This window comes from Sorex fumeus, unplaced genomic scaffold (genome assembly GCF_029834395.1).
Source record: "Sorex fumeus unplaced genomic scaffold, SorFum_2.1 ptg000013l, whole genome shotgun sequence".
Taxonomy (NCBI): domain Eukaryota; kingdom Metazoa; phylum Chordata; class Mammalia; order Eulipotyphla; family Soricidae; genus Sorex; species Sorex fumeus.
This window is the reverse complement of record NW_026606070.1, coordinates 11,441,236-11,465,778: the sequence shown is the minus strand read 5'-3', so window position 1 is coordinate 11,465,778 and position 24,543 is coordinate 11,441,236. Positions and strand designations below refer to the sequence as shown.

General features: G+C 43.9%; 1 protein-coding gene across 1 annotated transcript; it reads right to left on the bottom strand.

Annotated features, from left to right (window-relative positions):
* Positions 1-3,256: 3,256 nt before the first annotated feature.
* On the bottom strand, positions 3,257-24,078 carry CCNI (cyclin I). The gene is made up of 7 exons (XM_056111128.1): positions 23,586-24,078; positions 17,162-17,318; positions 8,604-8,732; positions 7,381-7,455; positions 7,095-7,235; positions 6,585-6,815; positions 3,257-4,966 (listed from the first exon to the last, which is right to left on the bottom strand). Exons 2-7 carry the CDS (start codon positions 17,273-17,275, stop codon positions 4,520-4,522), a joined length of 1,137 nt encoding a protein of 378 aa, XP_055967103.1. The 5' UTR covers positions 17,276-17,318; positions 23,586-24,078; the 3' UTR covers positions 3,257-4,519.
* Between the last annotated feature and the right edge of the window lie 465 nt (positions 24,079-24,543).

Genomic DNA, 24,543 nt, shown 5'->3' with positions numbered 1-24,543 from the left:
ATTTTTTTTCCTTTTTCAGTTAGCCAGTTCCACTTTATGTACTGGATCAAGATCATGTGAGTTTTAAACTCAAGGGAAAATTAAGTGAAGTTTCAGTCACAAAACTCTGTTTAAGATGTTCTTGTCTCAGAGACAAAATAGCCCATTGATGTCACAGGGATTTAATGTCTAAAATGTGCCAGTGTTAGATAACTTATCTCCCTCTGGGGCTCTGTTTATATTTAAAATTTCTCCAAAATAACTTTTCGGCCCATCCTGCCTTTTCATTTTTTGAGAGAATGTTTTGTTTGCCTTGTGTCCAGAGTTCCCGTGTCCTGGACCATGAGATGTGAAACAAACCCCAAATAAGTACATAGTCTTTCCCTGACAACAGCATCCTGAACATTGTTTCTGGGCTACATTGTTCTGTTACCAGTGGCTGTTTCCACTCTACACACACTCTTCTTGCAGGCTAGGATATGACTCAGGTGACAGAGCAACTGCCTGACAGGTGAGGCTCAAAATCCAATCCCCACACATCACCCCCAACTCACGGCGGTTCCCAAGCTGCACTAGGTGTGGCTTCCTAGACAAACAAGACACCCACATGTGTGTGTATATACACATGTACACGCACACACAACCCAATGAATTAAATGAATCTAATTTCTAAGACCTGCTTACGTGGTACTAGATTTGACTAGATTTGGGAATGTTACTTTTTCAGTACTCAACTCTTAAAGCCAGTTTATAATACAGGGCAAATTTCTCACTCTGGAGTATGAATATGCATTTTTATCTTAATTTCACTACTTGTCTCTAATCTCCTTATTTCCATCTTCACTGTGCAGACCCTATTTGATGGCATGAATTCTATTTGGTGAAGAGCTCGATGTGTGTCCCCGTCCCCCCAACCCCCCAGCTCCCGTTTCATGACAGTAATACACACTCTTGTTCAAAGATGAAATACTGAGGCAATTGTTGGAAAGGGATTACTTAAAGCAACTGAGTGAGCTTGCTGGCAGATTTCCTTTCCTCAGAGAACATTAGCAACAGGCAAATTTTTCTGCGCTTCTAAGTGATGGTAATGCATGAAGTGCCCTTGGCTCCCTGACCCTAATGGTCTGGCAGTGTGAGTTAAACACAAACATCATATTTGAGTGTAATAACTAGGTACCATCGCAGGATGGTAGGCTTAGATTCCTTGATCATTTGGAATAGTTCAAACATAACTTGCCATTCATTGTAAAAGCAAATTCTTCATAAAATTGTAAAGATGATTTTTTAAAAAATGTTTTAAGTACAGAAATGAGTACTGTGCCATTGCCATCCCTTCTATGGCCTGCAGGTGAGATGCGGTGGTAACCCTTTCAGGGTAAGGAAGCCCGTCACAGTGGCCTAGCTTCCATTCGGCAACTAAGAGAGCAGGCCAAGAGCGGTAATCATGCCAGGAGTCTAACCCAGATCGCTGCACGTAAGGAAAACACCCTCCTCGCTCTACTCCCTCTGGCTGGCCCTCAGTGTGGAAGCTTTCAATATGATAGCACACAGAGAGGACGATAGCAGAGACAGGACACAAGCTATTCCTTTATGGCTCCTGTTCCTTTGTGTGAATATTCTCTGCTTCCCCAACCCCTTCCCTCTTTGCAAGCAGTATTTGTTAAACTCGATATACTGCACTGCATCGAACGTTAGCTGCACTGAGGATACAGCCATGCACTAGAAATCACACTAGTGATTAGATTAGTATGTCTCTCCATGCACCTTGAAAGCACAGCAAAAATTTGAAGTTAAAAAAAAAAGGGAGGGGAAAGCTCTTTCTTTGATAACCATTTAAGTTTGTATTTTGAAAAGAAAAAGCCCCCTCCCCACTCTTGGATTTAGCAATACAGTAGCTTCCTATCTTCCAGAATAGGCCGTTTCTGAAAAATCAGGCAAGAATCTAGAAAAAAGCATCCAAAATACTTTTCTGCTATTAACAAGGTGACCACAATGAGGTCAACAATTCTGGCGTTTTGCCTGTCACGAAGGTTGTACATAATTTGCTATTCTGAAAATCTTCATTTCTAGGTTGCTTTTCAGAACTAAGGTTTTTAATTTATAGGGTTTTTTTTTCTTTTTAAATCTAAGACACAGCCAACTATCACCTGCCCTAGGATGGTTCCTTCTAGGAAAGCATATGTTAAAACATCTCCTGGATGAAAACATAGAAACTCCAGGAAGCTGGAGATAAGCTCCTTACCCTGTTGGCCAAGCTCTGGGGGGCTTTACTAGGACACGGTTCTTTGGGCAGTAAGGCTGGAGCGCAACTTATTTCAGACCTCCAGAATGAGCAAGTTAGGAAGCCTGAAAACCCACGTATATAAATAGAGACACACAAGCAGTTGGTTCCAAGAGGAGAAAAACATTCCTGGTGGGGAGCCCTCAATGTGAATTCTTTAACAGGAGGGTTTTAAGATAACCAACTTCGTGGCAACCTTGTGGATATTACTATCTTCTAATCTGATAATCAAGAGATCCAGCCTACACTTTCACTTTTCCTAAAGGATTAGAGTAACATACCAATTAAATTTTATGCCTGTGCCTATAAAGACGTCATGGAGTAACAATCTTTTTAACCACGAGGTGGCACCATAGCCCCATTTCCCCCCCTAAATTACAAAATATTAAGATCGGGTATAAACAAAACCTTGTCCTCTTAAATGGTAATTACTGGATTACAAATGAAAGAATCTGACCTTAAATTTTTCATCACTTGACGTCTACATAATAATTTCTAAGCTATAGGGAAGGGGAAGGGTGCCTTCTCCCCTCTTGGTGCTTCGGATGTTACTAATAGATTTTCTGTAGGTATAAAGCCAATCCTACAAAAGAAAACAGCTGACCTATAATACATACTCTTGCTCATCTAAATCTTAAAAAAAAAAGTGTGCTAGAAAGAACATATTTTCTAGATATATCAGTATCCATGGCCAGAGAGACAGTCCCCAGCATCCCATATGGGCCTCTGAGCACTGCCAGGAATGATTCCTGAGCACAGGATCAGGAGTATTGCCAGGTATAACCCAAAAGGAAGAAAAAGCATCCATTATGATGAGAATCTGTTACATGGCAAGTTGAGTCCACTGTGACGAAATTAAGTTCTTAGGCTAAATCCCCCTCAGAATGTTTTGTTAATAAGCACAGTCTTGGCACTTCAATCATTTTCCTGAGTTGAAAATGGCTATCTGAAACTTGCACCTCTTCAGAAGCAGAAAACACTCAGACAAGCCGAAGGTGATGGACAACTTTTTATTGCTACCAGAGGCTTTTATCAGCGGTACATGGTTTGAACTGCAATACCTTCTTCAGACTGCACAGGGAGGTCAGGATCCAAGTCATTAAGAGAAATACAGGTAGGCCAAGGAGTCACGGGGAATAACCTTCATGGAGAAAATCCTAAGAGCTTAATGTAAGGGATACTGAATCCAGTTATGTTACGGAGCCAAATCAGAGCTGTCCCAACATCTAGACAGTCTCTCCTGCTGATTTTATGACAAGTTACAAACAAAATCTATTTTAGTTACTACATGTTTCTTTGGTGAGCACCTGGATATATTAACTTTATCAAATTATTTTATACAAATGTCAAAAATGCTTTCAACAAATATGAAGTGTCCTAATTACATGCCACTTTTAAGATTCACTTTTAAAATAAACAGAAATGAAAATACTGTTGCTTCCAAACTCTAGAAACGCATATGAGATGACAACAAAAATCAATGCGGGGGGGCTGGAGCAATAGCACAGCAGGTAGGGCGACATTACCTTGCACACAGCCGACCCGGGTTCGATTCCCAGCATCCCATATGGTCTCCCGAGCACCGCCAGGAGTGATTCCTGAGTGCAAAGCCAGGAGTAACCCCCGAGCATCGCCGGGTGTGACCCAAAAAGAAAAAAACAAATCAATGTGGTCGTGAGTCCTTTTTTCTGTTACCACCTCTGATTCACATGGGGACAATTTCAAAGTACCCTTATTCAGTAAATTCAAATTCAAATCATGAATCAAACATGACGGTCACACTGAAAAATCATTGTTCACAAAATTGCTAAAAAAGAATTTTGGGGTTTCCTAATCGGTGGAAGCCAGACTACAGGTCAACATGCATTAAAATCCATTAAAATTTTAATAAAGCAAGCAAGAGGGAAATTAAAGCAGGACAGGGATTGCTAGCTATGCATTTTTGAAATTCAAAAAGAACATTTAATGTGAAGTTTTGACACGGGGCAATCTATATTACATTTTAGAGAAATGGGAGGGAATGACAAATACTACAAAAGATTTTTTTTTACCTTGGAAATGTTTTGGATCTTCTGAATTTCACACCTTAAGTGCTTAAATAACGTTAAATTAGATTCGCCACACAGGAAAAATTTTTTTCTGGCTAGTTCTAAACCAGCCTGACGTGAATTTATAAGTATAGATAGCCTTCCCTGATCTTCCGTATTCCCATTCCCAGAATAGTCTACCTTGGTTTGTACCTGAAGGCGACGTCGGAACCTACATGACAGAAACAGGCTGCAAAGGCGGACAAGGGGAGGGATGGCCCTCTTGCCTCGCGAGGTCGGTGCCGCACACGGAGCCCACGCTGTCGGAGGCGCTGTCTTCGTTGTAGAGCCGTTTGATCCCGTCGTAGAAGTCATCCACCTCCATCGCCTCCACCTTGCGTTTCGCAGAGGTGTGCTTGCACCCGCCGCCGGCCGCCGGCCGCCGGTGGCACAAAGCTGCTGCACCTCTGACTGGCACTTCTGGTTTGCTGCTGTCCTTGGAGAAATCTGGGCCTGGGACAGAGGAGGGCTGAAACCTGAACACTCCTCGGTCACAGGTCACCAGGGTGTGCTTGAGGGGACGGTAGACATAAACGGAATTGAGAGGCAGGGCCGACTGCAGGGTGGAGAGATGGTGCGCCAGCAGCTCCCGGCAGTGGATCAGCTGGGAACTATCCATCTGGCCAGAGAGAAAACAATCCAGCGCTGAATTCCCGCAGCTCGCTCTGCCCCCTCCGTGCCCCCAGCTCGCTCGCTTTCCTCTCCCTAGTCTTCCACTTCAACTCTTCCTCCAGTCTCTCCATCAACTCCTTAGGGAACAGAAGTCCTAACACCTATGTCTAATGTCATGTTCAAGTATCCATCTCTACTGTAAATCTCTTTAGAACTTGGATTCTGTATTTCATTTCTGTTTTATTTTGGCACTGGATCCACACCTGGCAGTGCTCGGAGATCAGTCCCAGTAGTGCCGGGGGTAGGACCCAAGTCGGCCACAGGCCAAGGCAAGTGCCTTACTCTTATTCTGCTCGCTGCATCTGAGATTCAGTCTTGTTTTAGGAGTCCCACCCAGCGGTGTTCAGGGCTCACTCCCGAGTCTACTCGGCAATCATTCCTGGTAGAGCCAGGAGACCAGGCGATGCTGGGGGCCAAACCCTGGCTGGACACGCACGAGACAAGCACCTTACCTGCAATGCGATCTCTATAATCTACTTCACCGTCCAAGTCGCTAGCCCATAAGATTCCACTATACCCTATTCTTATTCCTACATTTTGTACCACAGTGTGGAAGCCTTCGATCTTACCTGTAGTCACACTCTCTGCCATTACTGTGCCTATGCTAAATCTTCCTCAAGGAACCAACTGCGCTGTCCCATTACCTACCAAAAACAAGGCGAACCTCCTTGGTTTGTTATTAATGGGGCTCTCCATAACCTGGTAATGCTCCCTTCCCGCACACCCTGAGTGACAACCCCGAGATAATAAAGGTACATCACACAGACAGAGGGCACCCACGGGAGAACAATGGAGTAAGAAAGAGGCTTAGCTTAGACTGGCGACTAAATTATAGCACAAGAGCTCAGAAAACCAAGAGAAATGGTCTTTCAAACCAGGGAACACTGGCTGTACTCTGTCCCAACGCCAAAGGGAACAGAAGCAAAGCTAGTGACAATGGCCCCTTTGGCCCAACATCACTGTTTTCTCAACAAGACCTTCTGACACGATCTTGGCAATCTGATGGGAGAGTTTTCTAAACTAGACCCGAAAACTAGAAGGACAACCTGACACTGCCTTGGCCTTGTCACGGGCCTGTTTACAAGGATACTGGATCTGCCATTTTTTTCCTTTCCCTCTGGTTTCTGGGCCACACCCCAGTGGAGCTCAGGGGTCATATGGGATGCCAAGGGATCAAACCCAGGTCGGCCCCGTGCAAGGCAAATGCCTGCCCGCTGTACTACTGCACTGGCCTCAGACTCTGCAGTGAGTTCAGCAGAGGGAGAACTGAGTGCTGAAGAATCTGAGGTCTGGGTGTCCAAGCTGGCTAATAGTCCAAGCTGCCTTACAAGAACTTCTAAGGGCCAAAGTGAGAGTACAGAGGGGAGGGTGCCCGCAGACCTGGGTTTGACCCCTGAGTGCGGAGACGGGAGTGAGCCCTGAGCACTGCCATGTGTGGCCCCAATACAGAACAGAAAGTGGCTTGCCATGACAAGATTAGAAATGGGCTGGGTCATCTGGCCTGGTTAACCCCACGGATCCCAGTAAGAGTTTGGAAACAAACACTAAATCGGAGTGACACCTACCTGTGCTTTCTGAAGCAGTTCAATCGTAAGAGAAAGCCAATCAGGAAGGAGTTTCTCCATCTCCAGACTAACCACAGCCAGAGCAAGCATGGAACCCTTGAATTGCAGGAACTGGCTGCAGGCCATACAGTGCAGGAGTTGCTTGGTAAGGACTGTCAAATGCTGAGACGGGCTCAGTTTGGGCAAATTAAAAAGTAGCTGAGGCCTAGTGGACACTGCAATGGCATGGAACTGAAAGGGAGAAAAAAAAAGCACACACAAGGACATCAATGTAGATGCCTGAATGTTTACATATCTTACACACAACATTTTATAAACTCATTACTCTCTAAATTTGCAATTTTGGCTCCAGGGATTTGACATAATTCCTGATTTTTTTTAACCCCCTGGCTTAATTCAATAATTAGCCATTTCCCCCAAATCAGACAAAAATGAATGGGAAATGCACTTTTCAACTTCCTGAGATAGAAGTAATCAAACAAGAAATGGAAAGATACTAGGTATATTTACAATGTGAAGAAAATCCAATGGTGTGGCTGTGTGAAGATCCCAGTTCAACTTATCCAGAATAATTCTCTCCATCCTCAGAATTTCAGATGAAGAGCACCCACAGAAACTGTCTCTTGCCAACACCTTCAGTACTGGAATTCTCTATTCAAAACAAAAGGCAATGGGCAGAAGAAGAGAGAGGAAAATGAACTCGTTTTCAGCTTTTGATTTGGCAAACTAAATCATGTTAACAAAATGGAGAGAAATTTTCACGAAGCATAACTAATCTCTAAAGAAAAATATTTACCTCATCTTCCTCAATGGTCTTGGCAGCTAGGAAAAAGCAGCTGATTGCAATACAATTCAAGTATTTTGGGTGAGCCTAAAATTTTAAAGAGGAAAAAACTACTTTAGTGATTATTGAAACATTTTAAGTTTTTTTTAGTTAAATATTGAAGTGCGATAATAGCTTTTCAAGATTAGAATGTTTTTTTATAATTTTAACTCTAGCCATGTGATATTCTATGTAAGACTATTCCATTACTGAAAAGTCAACCAAAGCCCTTTAGCCCAAGTTATTATTATTTTTTTCTTTTTGGGTCACACCTGGCGATGCACAGGGGTTACTCCTGGCTCTGCACTCAGGAATTACCCCTGGAGGTGCTCAGGGGACCAAATGGGATGCTGGGAATCGAACCCGGGTCGGATGCGTGCAAGGCAAGCGCCCTACCCGCTGTGCTATTGCTCCAGTCCCAGACCAAGTTATTTCTATCCAGTCTAAGAGACTATAATTTTGGAAGTTAATTATTTAATAAAATTCTTCAAATTAATTAAAGGTAAAAGGTAAAGGCCCTCCCGTTGATCGTCGATTTGCTCGAGCGGGCCCAGTAACGTCTCCATTGGAGACTTTGTTGTTACTGTGTCTGGCATATCGAATACTCTCGGTAGCTTGCCGGGCTCTCTGAGAGGGGCGGAGGAATCGAACTCGGGTCGGCCATGTTGGCCGCTTGTAAGGCGAACGCCCTACCCGCTGTGCTATCGCTTATATATATACACACACACCCATATACACATTTTCAAGTTATATGCTAAGAATGAAAAGTTACCAAATACAAAACTAGTAAGAGAAAAGACATTTTCTGGACTTGCTACCCACATAAAGAATTGAATTCGCTTGTTTCCCTTACTAGTACAAAAAAGTTCTGCCCATTCAATATCAATCACAACAATTTAGTTCTAAGTAAACTGAATGGCATCAAAGCAAGTCATAATACAAAGAAGACAGTAACCTCTGCTCCAACATTTATCTTAAATATTATAATCCCATGAAATTAAGGAAGTTTCTGGTATCAGAGAGTATGGTTTGAAAGATTAATGCATTACAAATGTATCAATGACCATTGCCTCTAGTGTAGGGAGACATACTTGTCTAGATATCTTTACAATCCTCTGTGTGGTTCAATACTACCAGTATTTTAAAATAAACAATATGAATCAGAAGTTGTATCTTAGTTATCCTAAAGTATTTACCTTTACAGTAGCTAAAAACCTGTCCAAAAGGCTGCTGGCCAGAGCAAATGTTTCAGGGTAAAGGTTGAATTGGTACTTTAGTTTGGCCAACCATTGAATTACTTCATCTCTCTGGGATGGAGAAACATTCTATAAGGGAACAATTGAAAAATAAAAGGAGATTAAGTTTCATGTTATCAAGATTATGTTTAAATGCTACAAGTCAATGTTAAAAATGGTTTTTCAAAATCTATCAAAAGAAATAAAGATAAAACTTTCTGCATTGATTATAGCATTTAATACAAATATCCAACATTCCCTCCCAGACTGTCCTTCTGACATACCAAGACACCCCCAGTTCCATCCCAGTAACTGCGGGAGACCAGTGGTTTTCAACCTTTCTCCTCTGCAGACTGATGGCTAATCCAAGTACTGAGTATAACCCTTTTTTCAACGCCAGGGATGAAATATCAGGTCTCACATACATGGAAGGTATGTATACCAACACAACCTTTTTATAAAAAAATCAAAATCTATTTTTCCTTCTCAGACTTATAGCTATTAATATAAAGCTACATATCTTAATAATATAGCCTCTGAAACAGGTATTTCAGTTGGAATTCCATTCCATCTTCAAGTTTTCCTTGTTAGGTATGCACCATGTGATGCTTGTTATAATCTCTGCCACTCTATCTGCTACTTAATTGCTCTTTTGTAATTCCAACATCTTTTTATCATTTGCCAGCTTTGACACGATTGAAGTGTGGTTGGCCAAATCAACAAATCATACACATAACTTCATATCTAGTTGCAAACTCAATTATAATGGCCTGGAGCAGGTTAACGCTATACATCACCTTGTAGACAACTCCATCTTTGTCAAAGATGGACCAACATACCACACAAGAAACAGTGAAAGAAAATGAGATAGAGATGGCTTACAATCTCTTTTTATTAAAATATCACCATCAATCTGATAAAGATTATGAGTAATAATCCAAAAACATCTGAAAACCAAGAGAAGCAATTCAGTTCAAATTAATAAAAATTTAAGTGTCTCTCATATAATTCCTAGGAAAACAAAAGATGAGTGAAAAGTTCTCTGTTCAACTTCAAAAAATAAAGTCTCAAGGTAAGGGAGAAAAATAAGAACGTCAAATACACTATGGTAAGCATTACAGGAGTGCTTTTCAAGGGATCAGCCCATCCTTAGCAGTAACAAACCCTAAGACATATATGTTCAATAAAACATGGGGGAGGGGAGCACCTGGGATAAAGTTGGGGGGGGATCTTGGCATCCTGGTGTAGCAGCACTGCAAATATAATGTCCCCAAATGGCAAAACTGTTATGTATTGTTTTACATATAGATATAAAACAAAATGAAAACTCTGCTTTAAGAAGAGGCTGAGGAGATGGCTCGAAGAACTATCTCCAGCACCAAGTCAGGAGTAACCCCCAGTGACAGGATGCGGCTCAGAACCCAGGAAAGTGCCTACTCAAAGGATCCAGGGGGCGCCCAAGACCCTGCAGTGAGGCCCTGGGTCAAGCAGCTTTGGCCTGGTTACTGGTTCTACAACATTCCATGTTTCCCATAGTCCCCGAGAGGCTACATTCAAGATCTAGTTCAGCCCTAGGGACACCCCCCAGTCCTCATTCCAATGGTCCAGGGAACCAGATGAAGGCAGTAAAGACAAAGAGTTAACCATTCAAAAGAATTTAAATACCCGTAAAAACGAACTTTTATCTAAAACACAAAAATACATAATACTAAGTCATCCAAACAAATAATTAATGGCTAGAAATAAAATTCTCACAGTAGACAAAGATGGTTTAATCTGATGAAACTGATGAGGAGCTACAATAGCAAAGAACACGGCCTGGAGTGGTAAGAGTACAGCAAGTGGGCACTGGTCATGTAAGAGGCTCAGCTGGGCTCAATTTATGGCGCCTCATCTGGTCCACCAAGTCCTGCAAGAAGTAATTCCTGAGGGGCTGGAGCAATAGTACAGTGGGCAGGGTGTTTGCCTTGCACGTGGCCGACCTGGGTTCAATCCCCAGCATCCTATATGGTGATGCTTCAAGCACTGCCAGGAGTAATTCCTGAGTGCAGAGCCAGGAGTAACCCATGTGCATCGCCAGGTGTAACCCAAAAAGCAAAAAAAAAAAAAAAAAAAAAAAAAATTAAAAAAAAGTAACCCCTGAGCATACCCTTGGTATGGCCCCTCCAAAAAAAAAAAAAAAGTCAATGACTACCACCATTAATTCCAATTTCCCCTCCAAGCTATACTGAAAGCTACATCATTAAATGTCACTGTCACTGTCCTCCCGTTGTTCATCAACTTGCTCAAGCAGGCCCAGTAACATCTCCATTGTGACAACTGTTACTGTGTTTGGCATATCAAATACGTCACAGGGAGCTTGCCAGCTCTCTGAGAGGGACAGAGGAATCAAACTCGGGTTGGCCATGTTGGCCACTTGCAAGACAAACGCCCTACCTGCTGTGCTATCGCTCCAGCCCATCATTAAATGAGGCTACATAATGATATCAATATTTGGTGTTTGATACTAAGCAAATAGCATATTATTAGCAAGTACCACAAAACATGGACATAAATACTGGTAAATCTTACAGAAAATTACCTATTATGGTTATAACTAAATTATTACATACAAAGCATAAGCAAGGAATGAAAGGAGCTTAAAACATTTGGCAAACTGTTACGGTTCTTTCATCCAATAAAAGTAGTTATGAAAGAGAATGTGACAAAAGCTTTAAAATATCCTACTTGTAAAATGAGAATAAAGTCAAGAAAGATTCCTCTTTCTTGTATAAGTTAATACTGCACGCAAGTACTGATTCCAAGCCAAACCTAGTCACAAAAATATTAAGTTTGAGACAAAACCCACTTTTCTGTGCCCAGATAATCAAATTCTGAAGGAAAGAAAAGCAGGAAGAGGAGGAAGAAAAAGGGCTGGACTGGGGACTGGAGCGGTAGTGCAGTGGTAGGGCAACCGGCTTTAATCCACGGCGTCCTATCTGGTTCCCCGAGCCCACCAGGATTAATTCTTGAGTACAGAGCCAGGAGGAAGCCCCCAGCACCACAAAAACAGGCTGGCCAGCCTCTCCCTTCTGAACTTCCTGGTTTCGTCACAGGATCTGTTTTCTCTTTTAAGGACTGCTCAAAGAGGGTTCAGAGGAGCTGAACAGACGATTTGGAACCGACTGATCCAACACTGAAAAGCACAGTCTGTGTGCTACTTGCTTCTCGTCATCGGAGCAGTAACCCTCACCAACTTTAATCTCCCAAGGCTTCTCGTTCCCTAAAAGATGATACAGCCCATGTCAGGCAAGGCATCCCTCTCCACTCATTCACCTTCCATCTCACCCTTCAACTGCACACTAGTGGAGAAGGACTCAACATCTGCAGTCCTCTCTTGCTCCTGCTGACGGAGACCTCCCTTCTTTTACTGAAGTGGTCACTTCTCACTTTCTCTGATAACAAACTGAGCTAAGAATCTTCCGGTGTTTCCAGCCACCTCTTGTCACACCTATTAAGCTCTCCCTTTCAAAAAAAAAATTGTTTTATTAAAAAAAGTTTAGGGGGACTGGAGTGATAGCACAGCGGGGAGGGCGTTTGCCTTGCACGGGGCTGACCCAGGTTCAATTCCCATCATCCCATATGGTCCCCTGAGCAACGCCAGGAATGATTCCTGAGTGCAGAGCCAGGAGGAACCCCTGAGGGTTGCTGAGTGTGACCCAAAAATTAAAAAAAAAAGTTTAAGTGTTATAGCCTTTGGCTATAATAGAGTAGGTAACAGCAAATATACATTCCAGCTGAGAACTAAAAAAAAAGAAAGCTATTATTAATACAAAAACCTGTTTTAAGGGCTTGAGAACTGCTAGGAAAACCAGGTCTTGAGGAGCTGATTCTGGAGAGTAAGTAATAAAAAGTAGTTAATATTCAGCGGTAGCTTTTTCTCCAGGGCATTAACCAATTCTACACGAATTACAACAGGCTGAGCGAGAAAGGGCCAGAAATCAACAGTTATAGGGAGTCTTAGAAAAGGCAGACAAGGCTTTCAAGATTCCTATTATAAGTTATTTCTCCTGCAAACCAACCAACGGACTTCACTGCCACAATTTTATCTTTTTCAAAAAAACTTACAAGCATAGTTGAAAATACATGAGGAAAAGTAAAGAGCTAATAATAGTCAAGACAATCTTGGAAAAAAAGATTTGCCGGCACTTACACTACATATAAGGTAGTTCAGCATTAACTCAGGCAAACAAACGATGAGAAAAGAGGCAAAAAAATACACCCACAATATAACTATACATATACGTATACACATAATCTAGTGGTTATCACTAGATTTAAAACAAAAGTACACTGTAAGGCAGTGAAGAGAAAATGTGTCAACAAATGGCACTGACTTTGGGGGGTGGGGTGGGGAGGGCATGTTTAGACAACATTGGCTGTGCACAGGGCTCAATTCTCGTGTTTTGAAAGACCATATGTAGTGACCAACCGAACATGGGCCGGCCAGGTGCAAACAAAGCACCTTAATCCTTGTACTATCTCTCTGGCCCTCGGATTATATTTACCAAAAAAAAAAAATAATAATTCCTGATTCCTACTCTTCATACCATGACAAACTCCTACTGGAATATCTATCCAAATGTGAAAAACAATCAAGTTTCCAAAAGAAACCAGAATACTTCAATTACCTTAAATTAGGTGCATTTTGCTTTTAAAAGACAAATTTTAAAAACAGTCATTAGAAATCATAAAATACAAGTAAGAAAGCAAGGGATATACTTCTAGAGACCTCAGAGATGTATTTGGAGCCTCAATTCCGATGGCAATGTGAACAAAAGCAAATACACACAGACAAACAACTAAAAAGCTTTACACAGCAAAAGGAATTAGCACAAAAACAAAAGGCAACCGACAAACTGGAGAAAGATTTGAGTCATACATATAATGGGTTGATATTCAACCTAAAGAACTCACTGAGTGGGGTGCAGAATCTTTGTACATCAGTATCATTAACACTACCATGTCACCTAAACTCTAATTTAAAAAAATTTTGACCACACAACTCAACAAACACCCAATTAAAAAATAGGCAGACTCAAATACTAAAGATGGCAGATGGCCCATGAGCACACTGAAAAAAAAAAAGTTTCCAGGGGCTGGAGCGATAGCACAGCGGGGAGGGCGTTTGCCTTGCACGTGGCCTACCCAGGTTCAATTCCCAGCATCCCATATGGTCCCCTGAGCAACGCCAGGAATGATTCCTGAGTGCAGAGCCAGGAGTGACCCCTGAGCATCGCCAGGTGTGACCTCAAAAGCAAAAAAAAGAAAAAAAGAGCTTCATATCACTTATTCTTATGGAAATAGGAATCAAAACCAGAATGATAAAGGATCTAACTGATTGCAAACTAGTGTTGGCAAGGGTGTGTGTGTGGGGGGAGGGGAATGTACTGTTGTCCACTGTTGGTGGGTATGTAGCTATGTAAACAGGTACAGACCCTGTGGAAACGTTATAATCCCTTATGATGGAACATGTGTTCAAGCAATCCTACTCCGAGGCACTTATCCAAATTATATGAAAGCACAAATTCAAAAATGTTTGCACTTCTATGTCCACATAACATTATTCATAGTATCTAAAACACAAAATCTAAATGTTCATTCATAGATGTTTGAATAAAGAAGCAGTGGGTGCTTACATCCTGGAATTCTATGGTACTCTAAATCAGTAAGATTCTTCTTAAAAATACTAATTTATAAAGATGCTATCTGATTTCATTACAGCATAATTCACAATGGACAAGATATAAAAGCAACCTCCATTATCCTTTAACCCAGGACTAAATAAAAGTTGTGGCAAACATACTCCAGAATTCTTCAGCTATTTAAAAAAGATGAAAATTGCTATTTGTTAAAAATCTGCCATTTGTTAAAGTAATTATGCTAACCAAAATAAGCCTGACAACGGAAGATATACCAAATCATCTCACTAATATGTTACATGCTTAAAAAAAATTAAAAAAAACACAAGTGAACAGAACATAACAAAACAACCTTCAGCCACTGTGCCTCTGGCCCAACCCCAACAACTCAAATTTCCTGAGAAATGAGATGGCCAAAAGTTAGGTATGCGGGAGCCACACCCACACACAAACCACCTCCGGCTCAGCTCTGGAAACCTTGCTTCAGAGACCCACAAATAAATCTCGAAAGAGATCAAAAGCAGTAGTTAATCTCAGACCCTCACAAGGCTGAACAGGCCAGGGTAAACTGAAGCGGGGTGGGTCAGCCTGGGGCTCCCTCACGCAGAGCCCCAGGCAGTCACCTGTTCCCACAATCCAAAATTGCAGTTGGGGGGAGGGGGGGCTGGAGCCATAGCACAGCGGGTAGGGTGTCTGCCTTGCACGCAGCCGCAGCCGACCCGGGTTTGATTCTCAGCATCCCACATGGTCCCCCGAGCACCGCCAGGAATAATTCCTGAGTGCATGAGCCAGGAATAACCCCCTGTGCATCGCCAGGTGTGACCCCAAAAAAAAAGCGAAAAAAAAAAATTGCAGTTGGTAGCTGGACTCCACCATCTCTGGACAGACCTCATGGAGGTATTAACTTGCTGAAAATTCGGATATGCAGGTTTTGTGACTGAAATCTCCAGGCCTTCTCCAGATCGGGATGGGCTACCTCCCCTTACCTCCATGTACTTCCAGAAGCTTTGGCAGTCACGTCCACACCCCAAAGCTGCCACCCAGTTAATAAAGCTACTTGAGCCGCGCCTTCCTGATAAAAATACTGAACGCCCTGAACAAACACCATGACCTCTTAGTACCTGTATTGCCACTCAGAATGCACAAAACAAGAGAAAGAAGAAAGGGCAGGAGGGAGTGCTGAGGAATGTGGGAGAGAAACAGGGGACACTGGTAGCGGGAAATGTCCACTGGTGGAGGGATGGGCACTGGACCACTGTATGACTGAAACCCAATCACAAATAGCTTTGTAATGGTCAATCTCATGGACATTCAGTAAAAATTTTTTTAAAAAAATAAACAAAAAGAAAACTGGAACTGCCTATATCAAGGATAATGCGGGAATTTAACATGATAGCACTCATGAATACCAGCCTAAAAGGTCTGTAAATTAACTTATTTTCAATTCAATAAATGACACAACAGTGCATAAAAATGAAACAAATCCTTAGTTTATGGGAAAGTGACAATTATTTTGGGCTTCATACAGATTTAAAAATATGAGCAATAAATTATACCAACACAAGAACTTAAAGATTTCTATTTATTCACAGACCTCTATCAAAAATTTCTTGGCCACTATTCTTTATCAAGCCTGATACCATGAGTAGGAGGGATAAAAAGATGTGGGCAGGGCCCATGCAACAGCACAGCAAATAGGGCTTGCGTTTGGTCAACCCTGGTTTTGATCTCCAGCATTCTACATGGTCCCCTGAGCACCGCCAGGCTAATTCCCAAGCACAGAGCCACATATAACCCTTGAGCACCACCATGCCACACCAGGGGGATAATGTTTTATACAGCAAACTCTGGGAGTGGATAAACTTTATTTTGGGAAACTTGAGGCTATGGCAGAAGCCTAATGATTTCTACAAGAAAAGGAAAGTATGAAGACTGGACCAACCGTATAGCAGGGAGGGTGCTTGCCCTGCCCACAGTGAGTCCCGGGTTCAATCCTGAGCACTGCCAAGTGCGGCCCCCAAAACAAAAATATTTTTAAAAATTTAAAGAAGGAATACTGGGAGATAGCAGCAGAGTCGGGTTTTCCATGCCTGGGAACCTGACTCAATCCTCAGCTGTGTAATGCACCGCACTCTTGCTGGGGGTCCCTCCAGTGCTCTAGGTGTGGCGCTTGGGGTCTGGCAATCCAAGGCTTGCACAACACTGCAGCTTAAAACCAACAGCAAGCCAGAGGCCAGCTGAACGTCTCCCTAGAAGCCTGCAATACTGGCATTATCTTTTATTTATTTATTTACTTTAAATAGCTCTTCTTAATATTGTTTTCTTTTTTGGGCCATGCCCAGCAGTGCTTAGGCAGGATTCCTGCCCTGCAACTCACGAATTACTCCTGATGACACGCATGTGGGATGCTGAGGACTGAACCCAGGTCAGCCACGGGCAAGGCAAGCACCCTACCCACTATACTACCTCTCCAGCCCCAGCACTGCCATTATCTGAGTAATTCTTTTAAATGAGTGTTTGAGACAGCTTTTTCTAACTAAAAACAAATGATCTGAATACATTTTATGTTCCATTTTATATAAAGAAGTCCAACTTTTATTGGAGTACAAGAAAAGAGAATGGACACAGATTCCTTCCTAAAGTTGTGACTATGTTAAAACAGGTAGACAAAGTCAATTTCTTCATTTTAGAATGAAGCCAATGCTTTTCAAACAAAAGAGCACATGTATTTTTTGTACACATTTCTCCAAATCAATGTTAAACTTCTATTGCATAAGCCATCAGTACACTTACTTCAACTCAAAGTCACGTATGTACAGTGAAGAGAAAAACCATTACCTGATTTGTGGGCATTTTGGGCACATTCACCTTCCACATCTGAGCTTCCCTAGAGATCGCCTTTTCCAACAGGAAAGACAATCTCTGGTTTTCCAAAGGCCCTGGAAACTTCATGATATCCTTTGGATCTGCCTGCTACCCGGCTTGATGTAGCTACCTATAAAATCAAATAAACACAGTGTTCTTTAATTACAGAATAAGTATAGCATTAATATAAATATGTCGGTACTTATTAAGTCATTCATAAAACAAACGAGAATGTTATGAGGCAGTACTGAATTTTATAACTCTTTAAAAATAAAAAATAATGTTAACAGTTATCTAAAACACCTTTCTGAAAAAATACTTAAATGTGACCATATTGCTCTAATTTTTAGCCTCTGATCAAAACTTAACATTATGGCAAGAAATTTAAGTCAAGAGTCATTTACAATTTTTTAAGTCATTTTCATTTCTTTCCTTCTAGAAATTCTTAGTTTTCCCATATATTCCTTTTAAAAGACTAATCAGGTAAGAATCACTAAACTTCCTCATTAAAAAAGCTGTGTTAGGGCTGGACTGATAGACAGTACCACAGATGGGCACCTGCCTTGCATGTGGCCAATCTGGGTTCAATCCCTGGTGCCCTGAGCATAAAATCAGGAATCAGCCCTGAACATCACCCGGTGTGGCCCCAAAACCACACAAAATTAAAACTGAAAGTCGCCAACTCCAGTTCGATTCCCAGCCTTGCCAGGAGTGATCCTGAAAATAAGGAGCATAAAAAAGGCCCTGCAGCAGAGGAAAACTAATTTTCTTTATAGCACTGTCTTTCCATTGTTCATCAATTTTGCTCGAGCGGGCCCAGTGATGTCTCCATTGTGAGACTTGTTGTTACTGTGTTTGGCATATGGAATACGTCACAGGGAGCTTGCCAGGCTTTGCCGTTCGGGCGAGATACTCTCGGTAGCTTGCCGGGCTCTCCGAGAGGGGCGGAGGAATCGAACCCAGGTCAGCCGGGATGGCCATGTGCAAGGCAAATGCCCTAACTGTTGTGCTATCGCTCCAGCCCAATTTTCTTTATAAGCCTCATATAATCACTTCATTATCTTTAATTATGAACAGTATTCTACATATGTTCAGATTAACAGAACTAACAATTTAGGGTCTAAAATTACCACAGAAAAAGTCTAAATTTTTGAAAAAAGTTCCAAATCTATCTAGTCTTTAAATCCAGGTTTCTCTCCAAATCCTGCAACTATGCTTTCTTCTTAAATTTCTTCACCTATTTCCTAATCAATCTAATAGAGACTACATCTGGTTAACTGGATTATGAATTATTTTCTTTTTGAACCTTTATGTCCTTAGGGTTATTTTTGCAAGTTTCCTTAATAAGCATTAAATACTCTTCATTATTAAAAAAAAAGGAACTTACAATGGAAATGAGTATACAAAAAGGCCCATTTCAATGGTAATTTCCACAAATTCTTGCATAGCTAATCTAACCCAGTTGTTCCTCTTCTATTGGGTTTTAATTGGGAGCAGGGCTGCTCAGTATTAAACCCAAGGTCTTATGCATAATTCCTCTCCTTATATATTTGAAGGTTGTCATTAATTTATATAGAACTTAAAACTAAACCCTTTGTTGTTTGGGCTCGTATCCAGTTACTCCTAAGCCCAGTGCTCAAAGATCACCCCTGGTCGTGCCCGAGGGCCCTATGCAGTCCCATGGTTCAAACACAGGTTGGCTGTGTACAACTGGCAAGGGTCTTCACCGAAGTGCCACCCTGGGGATGGAGAGAAGTACAGCGGTAGGGTGCTTGCCTTGCCTGGGGTCGACCCGGTGGTAACAGGGGTTCAACATCCCATTATGTTCCCCACAACCCCACCCCCAGCACTGCCGGAAGTAATTCCTGCGTGCAGAGCCCGAGGAAAATTACTGGAGGGACCAGCGATGGCCTGGACTCCAGCTCCAGCACCACCGAAAGGAAAGAAGGGCGGAGGAGGAGCAGAGTCATCGAAGAGAGTGCTCTGACAGTGAAAATTAAGGAACCAAAGACTACACAACAGTTAACGGAAGAAACAAAGTTAGATCTCTGAAGCGACTGACAACTTGGCGAATTTTTAGACTCAAAAACCATACCCGCCCTCCCCCCACCCCAAAAAACACACCCAAATACTGAAATCAGAAGTAAAGCAGGAAGTACTACCTACGTTCGTTATGGGAATGAAAACAATTATAAAGAAATCTTATGAAATGTAAGCCAGTAAAGCCAGCAACATATGAAACAAATGCCTAGAAACAGAAAACTTTAAGAGCCATATTTTAAAAACTGAATTAGTAAACAAACTATGCTCAAAGGCAAGCTGATGTTCAAATAGCACAATGGTGAATTCTACATTTATAGAAAAATACATATTCTTCACAAACTTCCAAAATGCAAACATCAGCACATCTCAACTCACTTAATGAGCCAATTACTCTGCTACCAAAACCAAACACAGGATTAAAAAAATAACTGGGGGCTGGAGTGATAGCACAGCGGGTAGGGCATTTGCCTGGGACGCGGCTGACCCGGGTTTGATTCCCAGCATCCCATATGGTCCCCCCAGCACCGCCAGGAGTAATTCCTGAGTGCAGAGCCAGGAGTAACACTGGTGTATTGCCAGGTGTGACCCAAAAGGCAAAAATGAATAAATAAATAACTGACCAATATCACTTTTCCTAAAGATACGCAGAATTGCAAAATTCCTCAAAAAATCTGCGCACACTGAAATATATATATTTTTTCTAAATAATAAACTAGTGAGATTTGTCCCGAGTCAATTAACACTAGATACTATATATCCATTTAAAATAAAATCATCCAGAAATCAGTGAAATTCCTGTTTTTATCAGTCAGGAAAAAAATTATTAGCTAATAATAATTATTACTAGACAGGAAAAAATATCCTGCAAAGAAATAATTCTTTGTTCACATCAGAGAAATATAAACAGGAAAAATTCAAGTTACCTAAATTTTTAAAAACTGGGTATAAATGCAGATGACAGAAAATAAGGAAGAATGCCTCTGGAGATATTCCACACTAAATGAGACATACAGAAAAATCATAGTGCCATGTCTGACCTTAGACAGGATCCTTTACTGGAAAAAAATAAAAGGTATAAACAACATTGGATTAAATGACACTGAGAGGAAAGTTGATTAAAGTAAACGTATCAGAGAGAGAGAAAGAAGAGGCTGCCAGGGCAGGTAGGGCGTTTGCCTTGCACGCGGCCAATCCGGGTTGAATTCCCAGCATCCCATATGGTACCGCCAGGAGTAATTCCTGAGTGCAGAGCCAGGAGGTATCCCTGTGCGTTCTGGCCATAGAGGTGGGCGTGGTGGTGGGAAGGAAACTGGGGACATTAGTGGTGGGAAACTACACTAGGAAAGTGTTTGGGAACTGGACCGTGTATGCCTGAAACCCAATCACAAGCAACTCTGTAACTGCCTTGTCTCATGGTGTTTCAACCAAAAATATTAATTTAAAAAATAAATGTTATCAACATTAAATTCACTAAAGTTGATCATTTCACTATGATGTTTGAGAACATTCCTGTTCCTAGGAAACACACCCTCCAAAAACTGAGGAGTAAAGGTCTAGAATCACAGAGGAAGGAAAAATAATGAATAACTAAATCCCCCTATAGGGTTTCTTTTAGAAATTGTTACCAGTGAAACTAAGAATGCAGAGAAACAAGACAATCTATGAAAAAACTATGCTACTAGGGTATTTTTTAAAATCCCTTCTCGTGACTCATACACAGGACAGCGGAGTGTACTGGCTTTGAGTTTTACTACTTTTACTGATAGAGCACGCAAGCCTGTCTTCCAGTGTGTGTTAGAGAATGAGTTACATTGACAACCCTGCTAAGGAGTCAAGCACAAATAAATTTTACCGTTTTAAGTGAACAGAACTCTATAAGGATTTGTAATGTGTTATCTTGTGATTGTTGTTGGTAATATCCAGGATTCTGAATGCTCAGATAAACACACCAGGAGTAAAAACCAAGATTATAAGTATTTAGGTGGGCAAGTTCCACAGACTTCTGATTGTTTTGCATTTCTCCTCTTTCAAACTACCTCTTCAGCTTCTTCCTCCACATTTATCAAGCAGCTTACCATCTGCGGGAAGTTTATACAGTGCTCACTAGGCAGCATAAACTGTATCTGTTTTGTATACAGGTAGTCCTGTTCTCCTGAGGAAAAGTGGTACAGTACACTTTGGGTATACAGCAGAAACAAATTCATTAACATGGAATAGTATTTTCTTCAAAACACCAAGTTTATTAATACTGTGCTGGTGCTGGCTGACTTCTGGATTCTAGTTCCCCTTCTGAACGGAGAGGGAATTCATCATACGATCATACAAAATTCTCATTTATACTGTCACTTCCTTGACTTTATGCCAACATAAAAAAAGAACTACAGGTATTTTGTAATTCCAAACCAAAAAAGGTTTTTTTTTTTTCCTGGAATGAGAGTCTCTACCAACACCCTCCTCTAGTTCATACCCCACCCTTCAACAGGTGTCACTTGCATCAATCTGTGAATAGAACATCTTGCCTTCTCTATCTGTATGTTCAACAGTTGTCACTTGCATCCATCTGTGAACAAAACACCTTGCCTTCTTTATCTGTATGTTCGACAGTTTATCACTTGCATCATCTGTGAATAGAATATCTTCCTTCGCCATCTGTAGGTGGACCCTGTTCAACTCCGTTTCTATGAGATCTCTGATAATTACCTGCAGACCGCCTCATCTCTCTACTAACCCTAGGTTCCTTGAGAGCACACACTCTCCATTAGCTCTCTCTCATCAATAAAACAATAGTACTAGCACCCCCCGTAATAAACTGATACTGTGATTATGACCATTTTAAAGTAAAAACAAGGAGAGAAGTGAATGCTTTTCACTTAAAAGCATATGACAGGGACGAGCGATAATACAGTGGGCAGGGCGTTTGTCTTGCACGCGGATGACAGGGGTTTGATCCCTCGCATCCCATGGGGTACCCGGGCACCCCTAGGAGTGATTCCTGAGTGCAGAGCCAGAGAGTAACCCCTGAGCATCAGCGGGTGTTGCCCCAAACCAAGAACAAAGACTATGACAGGGACCATGGAGAAGCGCTCCAAGGGCTGCTGCATGCGGGACTCCGCGCCCACCAGGAAGGACCCCTCCTGCACACTTCTCCAGGAATCCCAGAGCACCGCCAGGTGTGGTCCCCAACCCCCCAAAACAGAGAAAAACAAAAACGTTATCACAATCAGAACGAAACCTGAACACACACACACACATTTCCGTTCATCCCCACTAGGGCAGCCTCAGAACACACCTGTAACCGCAAATCCTCCTGCACCTTCCCTACGCCCGTGCACCGCTGCCTGCGGGTGTGTACTGAGCGAAGCTCTGGGGCTCTCGGCTCGGGTCCCAGGACCAGCGGCTCTAAATTCCACCCATTCCGCCTTATTCTATGTGTCCATTTCCTCCTTCTGTGCCGAGAGAGCCGAGCAGGCGAGTCAGCCAAGAGCACCCACTGCACTAACTCGGTGCATCCGAAAAGCCAATGCTTTTACAGACAAGAGACTCTAGGGCAAGGGTTCAGAACTTGGTCCCCGGCTTCTGGGTGGGTCCCTTGGAGGGGAGCCCTCCTTAACAGCTTGAGGAGCTTCAGTTTCCCTTGCTCTGGAAAACGAGGCTTCTATTTGCTACCTGGCTCAATGTGAGCGCACTGCTGGCGCGGGGGTTGGGGGGGGAGGGGGGATGTGTGGAGGCGGCAACAAGTGCCCGCTGGCATCAACATTTTAAACTTCCACCACTGCTGCTTCCAACGGGCACCTCCTCAAGTGGCACAAAAGCTCCGCTAACTGCCGGGCGGGACGGCGCTAGCTACTTCGCCTCCTTCCACCCTGCTTCCCGGGGGAGGGGCACCTTGCACGCACTCCCGCGCCCCTTTCGGGGAGCTGTCCGGTGGGGGGGGGGGGGGGGGTTGCAACTCGGCGGGGCCGGGCTTTGCAAAAACCTCGATGCAACTTCAGAACCGCCGCCGCCGCCGCCGCCCCCGAGGACCCGAGGCACCGCGGTGCCCTGCCCACCCCGACGTCGGGGCTGGCTCTGCCCGGCCACGCGCAGGAGGACCGCGCGCCGAGCGGGGCTCCTGCAGGCGCGGTGGGAGGTGGGGGGGGTGGGGGGTGTCCCCTTCTTTGTGTCGCTCGGCGCGGCCGGCTGAGAAGTGCATGGGAGCAGGCTGGTGACCGTGAAAGGGGGTTAACAAAAAAAAGAAAAAGAAAAAAGTTACTCGGGGCCAGAACAAACTGGCTCCAGCGGGTCCCGCGCGCGCGGGGCGAGGGGGCGCGCGGCGCCTGGCACCTGCAGGGGGAGCCTCCCCCCAGCCCCTCACCTTCTCCTCCTCCTCCTCTTCCTCCTCCTCCTCCTCCTCCTCCCCGGCAGAGCTGTAGGCTTCCAAGTGGCGACGCCGGGTCATCCGGGGGGCCCGTTACCACCTCATCTTGCGGGGCGCGCGGCGGCGGGGCGCGCGGGACGAGGCGGGGGCCCGACGGGGAGGGAGAAGAGGGGGGCGCCCGGGGCCGGGAGCGGGAGAGGGAGCTGGCGCTCGGCGGGGGTCGCACGGCCGCCAGCCGGGGCAGCTCAGCGAACTAGTTCCATGATGCCCCCGGACCCGAAGCTGAGGCTGAGGCCGCCGCCGCCGCCGCCACCGCCGCCGCGAGTGCCCGGGTGGGGAGGGGGCTCCCAATCGCCATAGGGCGGCGGGGGCCGGGGAGAGGCGGGGGTGGAGACCGGCTCTGCCCCTGCCCGGGGGAAGCGCCTCCGAGGGGAAATGGTGAGGGGGGGGAAGGGAGAAAAAAAAGAAAAAAAATTAAAAAAGGGGGGGAAGGGGGGGAGAAAATAAGAAAAGGCGAGACACAGGCGCTGCCGCGTCCGCCCGCGGGAAAGGCAGGGGAGGGAGGGGAGGAGCGCAAGAAGCGCCGGCTCCCCGGCTCCGCCCCCGCGGACGGATCCCGACGCGCGCTCGCCCCGGTAAACAACACGGGCCGGCTCTCCCCGCCCCCTTTCCCTCCGCCGGCGTTCCCCCCCCCCAACTCCGACTAAATGGGCCCCCAAAGCTGGGACTAGATGCGCCCCCAAAGCTGGGTCGCTGGAAAGGATTTGGGGGGAGTCTTTGGTATCCAAGGCTGGAAAGAAGATAGGTGTTGTCTCCTGGGCTAAGAAACAGCAAAGGTGCCGGACTTTTTTTTTCTTTTTTTTGGTCAGAGCGCAGCGGCCCGGCCACGGTGACGTAAGCGCCGCCTCGCGGGAGGAGGCGAGCGAGAGCGCGCTGCGCACGCGCGTCGCGGAAG

What these genes read in the sequence shown, in the direction of transcription:
- CCNI (XM_056111128.1), bottom strand. Translation starts at nt 17,275, where the DNA reads ATGAAGTTTCCAGGGCCTTTGGAAAACCAGAGATTGTCTTTCCTGTTG. An exon ending in CCAAAATGCCCACAAATCAG is followed by an intron (nt 8,733 to 17,161) that starts GTAATGGTTTTT and finishes GTTCCCTTATAG; the next exon opens with AATGTTTCTCCATCCCAGAG. An exon ending in AGACCATTGAGGAAGATGAG is followed by an intron (nt 7,236 to 7,380) that starts GTAAATATTTTT and finishes TGTTTTGAATAG; the next exon opens with AGAATTCCAGTACTGAAGGT.